Source organism: Bufo gargarizans, chromosome 5 (genome assembly GCF_014858855.1).
Source record: "Bufo gargarizans isolate SCDJY-AF-19 chromosome 5, ASM1485885v1, whole genome shotgun sequence".
Taxonomy (NCBI): Eukaryota; Metazoa; Chordata; class Amphibia; order Anura; family Bufonidae; genus Bufo; species Bufo gargarizans.
Genome location: NC_058084.1, coordinates 444,683,903 through 444,699,125, shown reverse-complemented (window position 1 = coordinate 444,699,125; position 15,223 = coordinate 444,683,903). Strand labels below are relative to the sequence as shown.

At 41.2% G+C, this 15,223-nt stretch overlaps 1 protein-coding gene across 1 annotated transcript in view; it reads right to left on the bottom strand.

Annotated features, from left to right (window-relative positions):
* Positions 1-15,223, bottom strand: part of KIAA1217 (KIAA1217 ortholog) — a 414,351-nt gene that overhangs the window by 25,755 nt on the left and 373,373 nt on the right. The window contains 2 exon segments of the mRNA XM_044293610.1: positions 8,044-8,096; positions 9,799-9,903. Coding sequence (XP_044149545.1) covers positions 8,044-8,096; positions 9,799-9,903 — 158 coding nt within the window.

Genomic DNA, 15,223 nt, shown 5'->3' with positions numbered 1-15,223 from the left:
TGTGCGTCTTATAGGGCGAATAATAGGATACTATAGTCATATCTTGTAATATTATGTCAATTGTCAATTATAACCTTCTAAAATCATATTAGGTAAAGGCCAGGTGCCATTAGAACATAGGGTCCGATTTATTTCCAAAAACAGTTCCACTCTATGGCTGTGGCTGGTATTGCGCTCTTTTGCATTCAAGTGAATGGGGCTATTCCAGACGCATCGCGTAGACAGGAATGGCACAGTTTCAAAGGTTAAAAAAAGGCAACCGCTTCTCTGTGACAGACTATGTGCCCCATCTAATGTCCCTCTCAGACACACACATACATACGAGTGACATTTCTATAGGGCAGGGGTCAGCAACCCCATGCACACTTGCTTGACTGTTCTGAGAACTTCCATAGACGTGAATAGAGCATGCTGGGAGTTATAGTTTCACAATGGCTGGAGTTCCTGCGGTTGCTTTCCTAAGCTGTAGGGAGTCAAATAACTAAGTATCCTGAGGAACACCACACATAGAAGACAATATACATAGTGTGTGCAGGTACATCTTGATCAAGTTCGAACCCCAGGGAGGACCAATGATGCTTTTTTTTTTTTTTTAAGGGTAGCAGCCTCTTTGTATTACTGATACCATTGTGCGGTTTTAAATTATTAAAAGATACAGTGTTTCCGTCCTAGGGAGAAATATCAGAAGAACTGGTTGGCTGACAATGGGGGTTGGAGAATGCAAATTCTGTGCTGGCAGAACACAGGCCCTTGGATTAAATGAAATGAACATGCAAATATAGATCTGGTAGCAAGAAAGACGACTTTGTTTCGAGCATGTGTAGGCCGAAACTGTGCATGCATTATTCAGGGGATTATCTGCTGCACCTCTCCAATTCCAAAGAATATAAAAATGGCTATTTTCTTATTGAGACAGGAGCGTAACAAATATTTTACTTCCTTTGCACCGAAAGACAGGCCAAGACAGGAAGACAGAACATGCTCCCTGGGTTGATGTTTTTTTTTGCACATGAAGCCTACAAGGAAGGGCAGGGCTTCCTTAGGTGTTGAACTTGGAGCACCTTACTGTAACATTGCTGTGTGTAGTTAATGTCTGTTATATCCAGAAACATTTAAAGGTTCAGCAAGCAGAGAGTTTTAAAACTAAGGAACTGATACAGAAAATCTATTGGAAATGATAGAACTATTGATGTTGCTAGTTATGTGGAGCAAGGGTAGTTTGGACTATGGACGTTAGTGGACATTTGCCGCCTATTGCTACTTGGCAAAGCTATTAACTCACTAGTTTAAAGCACTTGGAACGGTTAACTTGCACTATGATTTATGCCATTGCTTACACTTATACTGTTTTATTTTGTTGAACTGCATTTTATATGTTTATGGTAATATATCCAGTTCAGTTGCACTGTTTTTGTACTATATCTGCATTGCACTATGGAAAGGGTTAATGCACAGCCAGCTAATATTGAGAGACTTTGGGACTTTCTGTATAGGCACTGAGAAGTTAGACATCTTCCACAGGAAGGGGCAGAGGTTTAGAGGGAAAAAGACACACTGAACTTTTGATTGTCTCTGTTGTTTACATCTGAAGACTTGTTTATGTCTGGAAAAACTGCTTAGGCATTCCCATAGACTTGAATTGAAACTTTATATAAGTCTATGACTGACTGAAATTGCAACATTGTTTCTGCTTAGGTTGTGCTTCTCCGCTATTAGGTTGTGCTTCTCCCTCCCCCACTAGAAGGCTTTGCCCTTGAGTTCCTCCTGTAAAGCAGCACACTGGGTTACTGCAAACCCAGATTCTCTGGACTTCTTTCCCTTTAGGGAGCAGAAACACCTGGTGACACCTCAACGGTGTCCAGGGACCCAGCGTAGCATTGGGACCACCGCAAACCTGTCGACTCCATATGGATCTCGCCACAAATTCCAAACCCAAGCAAACATGAGCAGAAGAAGAAATAAGGGTAAATTATATTTGCTGGTATATTGTATATTAAGTCACTCATATAAGGGCCAAGGAAGCATCTGGAATTCTATTGTTGTCCTTCTATTCAAATGTCCTACTCCAAACCATCTCCTACATTATAAAGTAGAAAGACAATGGTTTAGAAAGAAATGGTGTCACAGGACATAACCCAACAAAAAACACTAAATATTGAGGCAAAAAAACTCTCCTATTCCTAGCTGAAGGTCTAGCCAGGCTAGAAAATGAAGGCTTACCCAGGCTAGATAATGAAGACCTCTATGGGTTAGAAGATAAAAAATTATCAGGGATGAAAACTAACCTAGGATCAAAGATAAATAGCTACCCAGGTTAGAAGATGAAAAGTTAACTAGGGTAGAAAATGAAGGCCTTTTCTGGCTAGAAATAAAAAAGACTTTCCTAGCCTAGAAGAGTTCCAAAATCTGGCAAAGAAAATGTCTCTGGAGACTGCCTGTAATACTGCAACTACTCAGAGATACTGATTTCATCTGGATATAGATACTTTAGGCCTTAAATAAGTATAGCTCAATGTCAATCAGGAGGTGACAGCGGTGAAATAATGTAAGAGGTTTGTTTTTCCTTCTCAGTGGAAGCAATGCTTCGTGTTGTTCTTACATTCCCCACAAACGGGTTAATCACAGTCCTCCAGCTCATTGTGTTTAGCAGGACAAACAATACATGCCTTCTGTGTCTGCTGAGAGGAAATTTATTTTGGACGGCAAACAACATTTCTGTGGCTGTTTTGACTCAGCTTGTCTTTCTGATGCACAAACAATGAACAGTCGCTATCAATTAGGTAGACAATAAGAAATAATCTTCTATCGATTGGAGACCACCAAAACAGTTAGAACGGTAGAGACAACTATAGCACCAACATAACTATAACTTTTATCATATACTAAAAAGGTCTGCACTATCCTTGTCCGTTATGCAGACAATAATAGGACATGTTCTATCTTTGAATGGAACTGATTAATGGAAATACGGAAACAGAAGGCATACGGAGTACCTTCCGTTTTAGTTTTTTTGCAAATCCATTCAAATGAATGGTTCTGTATACGGAATGCAAAAAACGGAACGTAAACGGAAAAAATAAACGTTTGTGTGCAAGAGGCCTTACTCCTACGCTATTACTAATGCTGACCCTTTAAAAATATGATGGATTACACAGAAAAGGGCATCTTGGCATTACAAACTGTTCATTAACCCCCTATTTGTGGTGGTGTCACTACGTGTTCCCTCAGGTGATCCACTGTGGGACAACAGAAAGCAGGATCTGGTTTCTTAGACAAAAAGACATGATATAAACAGTCAGGTCCATAAATATTGGGACATTGACACAATTCTAACATTTTTGGCTCTATACACCACCACAATGGATTTGAAATGAAACAAACAAGATGTGCTTTAACTGCAGACTGTCAGCTTTAATTTGAGGGCATTTACATCCAAATCAGGTGAACGATGTAGGAATTACAACAGTTTGCATATCTGCCTCACACTTGTTAAGGAACCAAAAGTAATGGGACAGAATAATAATCATAAATCAAACTTTCACTTTTTAATACTTGGTTGCAAATCCTTTTTGCAGTCAATTACAGCCTGAAGTCTGGAACGCATAGACATCACCAGACGCTGGGTTTCACCCCTGGTGATGCTCTGCCAGGCCTCTACTGCAACTGTCTTCAGATCCTGCTTGTTCTTGGGGCATTTTCCCTTCAGTTTTGTCTTCAGCAAGTGAAACGCATGCTCAATCCGATTCAGGTCAGGTGATTGACTTGGCCATTGCATAACATTCCACTTCATTCCCTTAAACTCTTTGGTTGCTTTTGCAGTATGCTTTGGGTCATTGTCCATCTGCACTGTGAAGCACCGTCCAATGAGTTCTGAAGCATTTGGCTGAATATGAGCAGATAATATTGCCCGAAACACTTCAGAATTCATCCTGCTGCTTTTTTAGCAGTCACATCATCAATAAATACAAGAGAACCAGTTCTATTGGCAGCCATACATGCCCACGCCATGACACTACCACCACCATGCTTCACTGATGAGGTGGTATGCTTAGGATAATGAGCAGTTCCCTTCCTTCTCCATACTCTTCTCTTCCTATCACTCTGGTAAAAGTTGATCTTGGTCTCATTTGTCTATAGAATGTTGTTCCAGAACTGTGAAGGCTTTTTTAGATGTCGTTTGGCAAACTCTAATCTGGCCTTCCTGTTTTTGAGGCTCACCAATGGTTTACATCTTGTGGTGAACCCTCTGTATTCACTCTGGTGAAGTCTTCTCTTGATTGTTGACTTTGACACACATACAGCTACCTCCTGGAGAGTGTTCTTTGATCTGGCCAACTGTTGTGAAGGGTGTTTTCTTCACCAGGGAAAGAATTCTTCGGTCATCCACCACAGTTGTTTTCCGTGGTTCCGGGTCTTTTGGTGTTGCTGAGCTCCTTCTTTTCAAGAATGTTCCAAACAGTTGTTTTGGCCACGCTTAATGTTTTTGCTATCTCTCTGATGGGTTTGTTGTGTTTTTTCAGCCTAATGATGGCTTGCTTCACTGATAGTGACAACTCTTTGGATCTCATCTTGAGAGTTGACAACAACAGATTCCAAATGCAAATAGCACACTTGAAATGAACTCTGGACCTTTTATCTGCTCACTGTAATTGGGATAATGAGGGAATAACACACACCTGGCCATGGAACAGCTGAGAAGCCAATTGTCCCATAACTTTTGATCCCTTAACAAGTGGGAGGCACATATGCAAACTGTTGTAATTCCTACACCGTTCACCTGATTTGGATGTAGATACCCTCAAATTAAAGCTGACAGTCGGCAATTAAAGCACATCTTGTTCGTTTAATTTCAAATCCATTGTGGTGGCGTATAGAGCCAAAAATTTTAGAACTGTGTCAATGTCCCAATATTTATGGATCTGACTGTAGTTTCCTCTTTCCTGTGAATTTTTACTGACTCTTATCAGCCAGTTTAAAGGGGTTCTCCAGGATTTACAGATTGATGACCTATCCTCAGGATAGGTCATTAACATGAGATCAGCAGGGGCACCCCTGCTGATCAACTGTTTGAGGAAGCTGCAGAGCTCCCGTGAGTGTCGTGTCCTCCTCGCAGCTTACCAAGCATAGAGCCCTACATTGTATAGTGGCTGCACTTGGTACTGGAGTGCAGCCCCTTTCACTTGAATCACATGGCCTAGATAGAGGACCAAGCGCTCACAGAGTCCCACAGCCTCTTCATACAGCTGATCGGCAGGGATTCCAGGAGTTTTTCATATTGATGATAGGTTATCGTGGAAAACCCCTTTAAAAAAATGACACATGAATAGAAAAATATGGCTGCTTTCTTCCAGAAACAGTGCCACGCCCATCCCTTGGTTTTGTCTGGTGTGGCAGAGATCAGTGTCCTAACCCTGTACAGTACCCTTAAGATGGCTCATGTGATACCCAAAATACTCTTTAAAACTGCTATAGTCTAAGAGGTGGAGAACTCTCTGTGCTTCTGATTGGCAAAGAGAGGATGGGTCATGCTATCTGAATTTAGAACATCCTAGGGTTTGATCCACTAACCATAGCTTTGGAGGACTATGTTCTAGCACCCTATTAGAGCATATTGTGTATGATCCTATATAAAGGTGCAATATGTCTATAGACACCATCACTGTATCTTTCCAGATCACTGTAATTTTCCAGACGAGAGCTAATTTCCATACTTTTTCCTAGTGCGCACTGTCTTTAGGAATCACTACCCCATCTGGGTCTCCGCAAGAAGAACAAGTATTTTCCAAGAGCTGCATTTACACCATCTAATGCAGATTAACCTGAACCCTACCCCGTCCGTACTGGTGAGGAGCAAAAACGTCAAAACCATGCTGTCTCCACATGGGTGTCTCTGGTCTAATATCTAAGTCTTTTTTTTAAATTTATTTTATTTTTATTTTCCATAGAGTAAATAAATACAATCTTACAGTTTAACATCACTTAACAATATACTAATTCACCGTGTCATCTTGTACTACTTTTCCCTCTTAGTTTTTAACCCTCCCTCCCATTTTTTCCGCGGAGCCACCGACACTGACACTGCACCGAGCATCATTTCCAATTACCCCATATCCGCAGCCAAGCTGCCTTTTTCCTGGCTGTTTGAGCAAGGATGTTTTCATACTGCTTAACCCTATTCATCCATTCCATCCATTCCTGAATATTGGGGTATTTCGTAGAACCCCAATATTTAACAATTATTATTTTAGCCAAGGCAATGCCCCGTAGCCAAATTAGCTGCTCTATTTTGTTTTTATCTGTCTCTGGGAGGGTAGCTAGGATCGCATATTCAATACATGCTTCATATTTCATAGGGGAGCTGTCCTGTAGTTTCTGAAATATTTTGAGCCAATAATCTTTTATCCCCGGACACTCCCACAACAGATGTTTATAATCACCTCTGTTTTGGTTACATTTATAACAATTCTGTGTCCTATCTTTATAAATAGTGTGTAATAGTGCAGGTGTGTAATAAAGGCGATGTATGATTTTCAGAAGGATCCATGTGTGGGCGGGGGAAACCGTCGATCTTTAGTATATTGACCCCAGCAGACTCCTTAACATATCTAGGTATCCAGATAGGGACTAAACTGGAACACTATGTGAAACTAAACGTACTCCCAATAATAGATAAAGTTAAGGGAAAAATCTGAACTTGGCTAAGACTCCCCTTGTCTCAAATTAATCGTATAGCCCTTATAAAAATGACGCTATTACCAATGTTATTGTATGTACTCAGTGCTAGCCCAATATCGATAGAAGATAAATTTTTTAAAAACTTAGAGACCCTTTTCAATTAATTAATATGGGGGCGCAAACGAGTGAGAATAAAGATACAATATCTGTATAAAGAAGAGGGTGGAATCTCCGTCCCCTTCCTAAAAGGATATTACGTAGCTGCACAATTAAGATGGTGTGTGAGGAATCGAAAGAATAACTGTATTCGTCTTATTTTTGGGGAGCAATATAGACCTTGGGAGGATCTTTTTTATATCCTTGAAACTTATACCACTGAGACAATAACAAATCCGTTCAGTAGAATGCTTGGGTATATTTGGCAACAAGTTAGACATATGATTGGAGTATCCCAAGCAGTCCAGTTTACCCCAATGTGGGGGAATGCACACTTACCACAAATTATGCAAATGGGGGATGTTGAATATTGGAAAAAAAATGGGATATATCTAATTGCTCAGGTGTTTCATGGAGGACAGCTCAAGCCCCTCAATGAAATCTTACCCGACATCACATTAGGATTTATTGATAGATTCAGATATGTACAGTTACGACACACTGTACACTACACCGATAATAAGAATTATTTTAATATTGCACGGAACACTTTTTTAGATCTCTGTCAAGGTATGACTATTAACACTACTATATCATATATTTATGTAAAGTTAAAATATGAATACACTAAAACGATCACATTTAGAGGAGAATCTAAATGGGAAAAAGATTTACAAAATGAGGAACCCATTCTGTGGAACACTGTATATAGGAACATTAAAATATCTAAGTCTTTAAGTCTATCTACATCAACTGGGTATCCAAAAGGAGAACTAGTACCTTCTAAGACAGGGGTCAGCAACCTTCGGCACTCCAGCTATTGTGAAACTACAATTCCCAGAATAACAGAAGAGCAATTATGCATGCTGGGAGTTGTAGTTCCACAACAGCTAGGATGCCGGTTCCAAAAGCTTCATATTTTGTGGCTGTGCTGGTCCTCCCTTTTACCTTGCTTTAGTCGTACTGTGTACTAGCAGGAATTGCCTTTAAATAGTCTCCTATAGAAGTCCTCTGTATCTTTCTGGTTGCCTGAGAAGGTCCAATAGGCGGTAGAGAGCTCCATTTAGCATTTAGTGCAGGGATCAGTCATTTGGACATCAGGCAAGTGCCTGAGGGTCCATGGCCAGAAGAAAGACATCCTCTAAAATGCATTCATGGTACTACATTAAAACAACCCACAAAACGCAAAAAAGACCACACATGATACCGTACCTGGGCTATCGGTGACTGGCGGAGTGTTGCTTGCAGACTTTAAGACTTTTTCACTGAAATAAGGAAAAGAGAAACCTGATGATTATTGGTATGGAAGAAACAACAGAACCTGGATTATTCTAGGGATTGTACATAACCCTAATAATACCCCCTGCAGCATTAGACAGACTGGAAACATAAGCCTTCCGAATGTGTATTGCAGTGTATTAGAATATTTAGGGCATATTGTCTAAAGTCAGTCATATGTGGTCTGCAGATGGGCAAGGCTAGATTCTATGTAACTATGTGCTATATTAATGTGTTAGTAGCGTTCGTGTATCACATGCAGGAAGCTGTTTTTGGCAGAATTTTTTATTTAAAAGGTACATATCCATCACTATTATCTTATAATCTAAAATCATACAGTCAATACACTAATAATTATATCTGAGATAAAGACTACATTACTCATGGAGATTGTCAAAGTCAGCATATATTCGGAGCAGGAAGCTAAAATCCCTCTAGGGTGAGGAAACGTAAATTATTACGAGTCTAAATTTCTATAGCGATTAATTTCTGACTATATATTTATAGTGGTCAGAGTGGACATTCACCTGCCTCACTACTGGGGGGAGCTAACTGCCAACTGTACATGCATCAAACTCAATAGTAAAACAGATGTGGTAAGCTCATAAGCTCCCCCTAGTGGTGGCTGCAGACAGAATTTTACAGAGATTGTACAGCCTAGCCCATGTGAACTCTGAGGGACCAAGAGACTTCCCGTCTGGCAAGGACCTGAAGAGGCTGAGAATGGAGTCACTGTTCAGAGGAATGGGTCAGTTGGCTCTTAGGGAACCCATTACACTCTTATAGTCTATGAGGATTTGAAGCTCTGTATCAAAAAATGGAGCTCTGCCCACTATATAGATAAAATGTGAAATTAATCAGCACAGAATTGTGAACGTAAAAAAAGGACAGGGTGTTCAAAATTGCAAATTCACTTTAAAACTATTTTTTCTCTAATCATTATAGATGTGTATTAGGGCTCAAGGTCCATCATGAGCATTTTGACCTGACACAGTGCTCAAGATTTGGGGAGAAGGGTTAAGGTAAACTAGCCCAAGGGTCACAAGTTGACAACATGCTTCCATCCTACCTAGGATGGTGATGAAGTTGGTGAATAAGTTCTCGGTCTTCCTGTCCCAAGGATAGGAGGTGAGGCCATCCAGCACTAGAAATGGTGGCCTCTACTTTGATTTTTGCTATGGGAGCCCCTTTTTATCTATGTATGGCTGTGCAATCTGCTAAAAAAAACATCTCAATACTGTAACTCTTTCCTTGCCAGGGTGTTAGAGCAGGGGCGTAACTACCATAGTGGCAGACCATGCGACTGCTATGGGCCCCAGGGCAAGAGGGGGCTCAGTCTTAGTTGGGATTATCTCCTCTTCTTCTGGATGTGAAAACTTGGTCAGGACTCTACCCTCTAAAGAAACAACATTTAGCAAAAGAGGCAGTGGAAAAAAATGGACCAAAGGCCACTGAAAGGGGTTTAGGTGGTCCTGTGTGGGGGCCTGGTTTGATCCTTGCTATGGGGCCCTTACTTCTCTATGTACACCACTGTGTTAGAGGAAACGCTGTCTGCAGCTACTCTTTGCTATGTTTGCATTTTTCAAACACCTTTGGCCATACCCACTTCTCATACATGTTTGCTGCCAACTTAGTAATTTCCTCCCTGGGTACTGGCTGGATGTAAATGAAAAGCTTTCACATATTTACCCAGGTGCATCCTTACTGCTGCTTGGGCTGGGCCCTTTTAAAAGTGCATTCTGAACCAGGCCAGTTAGACTAGCAATCTGTTTCTCCATGGCATGCATCCTCTCTCTGTAAAACAAGGGAATAGCCTATTACTAGAATTGCCTATGCAATCATTGGGTAGAAGATTAAAATAATCTCAGACGACAACGATACAGTCAAACATAAAAAAAAAAAAAAAAGTTTTTTGTTTTTTTTTCAATTAATAGATATATTTGAAAGGGCAAAAGGGAGACATTGGTTGTCTGGTGGAATCTACTATGTTGTAGAGCAGGCATGCTCAACCTGCGGCCCTCCAGCTGTTGCAAAACTACAACTCCCAGCATTCTCGGACAGCCTACAGCTATTAACCTACAGCAGAGCATTGTGGGAGTTGTAGTTTTACAACAGCTGGAGGGCCGCAGGTTGAGCATCCCTATTGTAGAGCAATACCTACACAAAAAAGCTGAGTCTAGGATAGCTCAAAATAGATATAAATCTTTATTAAATATATATGTAAAATACAATAAAAATGAAGACAAAATACATCAGAAGAAAAAGTGCGGTACACACCTGAGGGAGTAAAAATCTCTAATACAGAGGAGGATACCTTAGTTATATAACCCTTGGCCAAAAGTAAATGGTCAATGGGAGAACATAATGTGCAAGTGCATCAGAATCAATGTCTTATATATCGATATATTGGACCCCCATTCACAAAGGTAACAGACACAATGTAACACCAGTCTTTTACATACCCATAAGTAGGGCAATCCCCTCAGGAGAACTGCACACCCCAAAGCGCGTTTCGGCAACAGCTTCATCTGGGGGTCCAATATCTCTGTATATAATATACATTGATTCTGATGCACTTGCACATTATATTCTCCCATTGACCACTTACTTTTGTCCAAGAGATATATAACTAACGTATCCCCCTCTGTATTAGAGATTTTTACTATGTCTTCCCTCAGGTGTGTACCGCACTTTTTCTTCTGATGTATTTTGTCTCCATTTTTATTGTATTTTACATATATATTTAATAAAGGTTTATATCTATTTTGAGCTATCCCAGACTCAGCTTTTTTGTGTAGGTATATCTGTATCATGTGGAGTTGGCTTTCTTGGAGGGGTTTTTGATGTTGCCCATTACTTTCTTTGGGTTATTATTTGTTTTTGAGATGCGTAACCTGCATTTATTAACCATATGTTGTAGAGCAAGATGTAAACTCTACAGCAGTGCAACAACGGGGTATAGTCAAAAAAAGAGTAACCAGAGGATGGCTGCAAATAATATAACCCTATCCTTACTTCACATCCATAAGACGTCTCTTTCGAAGACTATATTGGTGAACTATTTAACTGCCTAAAATCAGGTTAATGTGCAATACCAGGGACAACATAGGCCACAGCGGTGCTGTCTGCGGAAAACAAGACATAAAAATATGTTTCTAATACCATCCCGCCTTGTAATGCATCTATCATTTCCCAATCTCAAAAACTGAAGGCCCGCTGCCTACTCATTGCAATCATAACAACCCTAAATTACTTGCTAATTCATACTGCGATCTCTCAGATCACATCGCAACGCATCAGGCGCACTATGCTGCTGTGGAGCTCTGGCCACAAAACACTCGCTGGTCGGCTGATGGGCGTCTTTCATCAGACTGAAAGATTCCTGATTATCAGCATTACATCTCCCTGTGAAATCTGAGCTGTTCTGCCAATAATCATTAGAACTGAATTCAAGACTAATGACTGCGGTTGCGATCATTCCTCGTTCCTGCTACATTCAATTTGCATCAGTAATGTGATGTGCTAGCATCCTAGGTTCAAATCCAACCAAGGACAACATCTGCATGGAGTTTGTATGTTCTCCCCGTGTTTGCGTGGGTTTCCTCCGGGATCTCCGGTTTCCTCCCACACTCCGAAGACATACTGATAGGGAACTTAGATTGTGAGCCCCACTGGGGACAGCTTGATGCTAAAGTCTTTAAATCGCTGCGGAATAGGTCAGCGCTATATAAGTCCATCAAATAAATAAAAAAACTAATAATAATAGGGTACTTAGTCTATGCTTCACCTTGTCAACATGCTAGCCCCACAGTTGGTACTGACTGATGGGATGCCTATCATACATGGAACTTTAAGGGATTTGCCTCTCTGTTCCATGCTTTTAGAATATCACATCAACAAATGAACTACGGTATGTGATCAAGGTCCCCACTGAAACCATGACATTCAACGATATTCGGGACAAGCGTTCATAAGAACGTTCATTCCTGATAATTTGCTCGTATAACCGAGCAGCCAATGAACGAGCAAAGGTTTGTCAGGCGTCTTTTATCCTGATCCAGTTATCGGCAGCACATCTCCATGTGTAATCGGAAAGGTGCTGCCCATAATCAATAGAACTGAATGAGAGAGGATCAACTGTGGTAGCGATCTCAACTACGCCCCCCCCCCCCCCCACATTCAATTTGCATTGGCCAGTGAAAACGAGCTGATGGATTGTGTTATCATCCGTCTGCGCTTGCACTGCCCGAACATCTGGAAGTGTAAATAGGTCTTAAAGTGGTTGTCCGATATTATAGGATTTTTCCCAGGGAGGACACCTCTCTTGTTCCCGATCTCTGGTCTCATCTTTCACAATTTCCTTCATGCAAATACTTGTTCCCAATAATGGACTCATGTAAAGGCGCTGCAGATCATCACCATGCTCATCGGGAAATCTGCTGAAGTGAGACAACTCCTTTGAAGATGCGTCAAACGGCGTGCAACATTTGATAAATTTGGTGTAAACACAGTCTCCTGGAAAACTAACTTTTTCTCATGATAAATCTCACCCAAATAAGTACCTTCCCAAAAATATACATTCTTTGTGAAATTAATGAGCACTGAATACATAAGGCTTTGAATTAAAGATAGACTAAAGCCCCCAGAGGAGTGCAGGATGGGAGTGGCAATCCTTATGCCGTGACAAGAGGGCGCACCCTTCCTTCCCTCGGGACACACCCTGATGTTGCGGCTTACTTGGGGCCAGCGTTGCGTGAAAATAGAACAAGTTGCAATTTTCACGCAACGCACAAGTGACGCGTGAAAACCAACGTACATGTAAACAGCCCCATTGAAATGAATGGTTCCGGATTCCGTGCGGGCGCAATGCGTTCGCATCACGCATTGCACCCTGCGCGGAATACTCGCTCCTGTGAAAGGGGCCTAAGGCTCAGGGGTGCAGGATTAAGATACAGTTGGCCAGAACTGAGCCATGGGGGGGAGGGTGTATTAGCAATGTCCGCCTAACTGCAGTAAAATCTTTATCAGCCTTAGGCCTCATGCACAAGACCGTTGTGTGTTTTGCGGTCTGAAAACCGCGGATCCGCAAAACACGGATGGCGTCCGTGTGCGTTCTGAAATTTGCAGAACGGCACGGACAGCCTTTAAAATAACTGCCTATTCTTGTCCGCAAAGCGCGGACAAGAATAGGACATGTTATATTTTTTTTTGCGGACCAAGGAACGGAGCAACGGATGCAAAACATGGAGTGCTGTCCGCATCTTTTGCGGCCCCATTGAAGGGAATGGGTCCGCATCCGAGCTGCCAAAACTGCGGCTCGGATGCAGACCAAAACAACGGCCGTGTGCATGAGAGCCTTGAACAGCGAATATCTTACTGACTGACTTCAGTGCTCGGCCATGCAGATTCTGGCCCTTCTAGTTCTTTCCTTTCTCTCTCTTTCTGGAGTACTGTATACTAGAAAAGGCTTTCTTGATGCAAAGCTCCATGGAGTGAGCACATGTAGCTCCTCTCACTTCCCAGCTAACACTTGACTCGAGTTAGTTTGACTGAACTAGGGGTGGACCTAAGTCCATCTCCCAGCTTCCTACAAGGGCATAGTCAGGATTGTTAACTCTGACTGATCCATACAAAACTATTCTGGGTAGAACAATACATTAGAACATTAAATAGCATTTAAATGACAAGAAACAATTTGCAAGTACAACTATTCTGGGGTTCTGCATATGTAATCTATTTAATATTCATCTGAAATTTGTCCAGAATTACTTCCATTTAATTTGGATTGTAAGCTTTGTAATAAAGAGATCACATTTTCTTCCGAGCCTCCAGAACCTGTCACAAAGTGCAGCTGTAGGACAAAATATGTGTCCTCTAAGCCGCACAGTCTATTTCTAGATTGAGCAATCTGGAAACAATTCTAAATCTTAAGTAAATTATGACTTTTCAAGGATGATTTTGGCTTACTCTGGTGAACCACAGCATATATCATTTCTGAAGGAAACAGCTTGGAATCGGGGCAGAAAAAGCAAAAACTATCAGCTTTTTTTTTTTCCTGTTGCAAATTCTATTATTTGTGGTGCGGTGAGAGAAGATGAAAGGAGAGTGAAGTAAAATTCCTCATATTTTATTCCATCAAGAACAGAGAAGTCCAGGGTGTTATTATCACTGTGTGGTGAGCGCAGGAGATTAGAGACGAGATGCAACGTCTCGAGGAATAGCCGCTCCTGATCAAAGACACCTATGTTCAGAGGTTGCTGAGTGACATATAAAATAATAACATTTTCCTTCATGTTGTCATTCAGCTGTGCGTTCTCTAGTCATGTGGAAAGTATTAAACCATTACTTCAGATTTCGGCTACATTTTAAGCTCCGGAAAGTGGACGTAGTAAAATGAATCATGGAAATTCTACTAACCCATAAAATTCAACCCCAGAAAACCTGTTATAGGCACCATCATACAGTACCAGAATACCAGTGCCCAAAGAGTAGCATCCGTCTCACAAATGCATTGCAATACCGGATCAGTCTCTCCTGTGTCATCCGGAAAAACGGGTATTATATATTTTTTTTGCATTTTTAAAGGTCTGCGCATGCGCAGACTGGAAAGTCGGATCCGTTTTGCCGGAACGCTTAATGCTGGATGTAAATTAATGCCAAATCCGACATTCCAGCAAGTGTTCAGTATTTTTGGCCGGAGAGAAAACTGCAGCATGCTGCGGTATTTTCTCCGTCCAAAAAACGTAAGAGGGACTGAACTGATGCATCCTGAACGGAATGCTCTCCATTCAGAATGCATTAGGATAAAACTGATCAGTTTTTTTTCCGGTATAGAGCCCCTGTGACGGAACGCTATGCCTCAAAACTTTAACGCAAGTGTGAAAGTACCCTAACTGTGGTGAAACTACAACCGCCAGCATGCACACACTTGCTTGACTGGAGAAGTGAATGGAGCATGTTGGGAGTTGTAATTTCACAACTGCTGGAGGTTACTGACCCCTGCAATACCAAAAAAAACACTGCTATACAGTACCAAAATAATATATTGTCCAGAACATTCTTCCATACCTTTAGAAACTAATCAAATAACTGAGGCTGAATAACAAATCTAAAA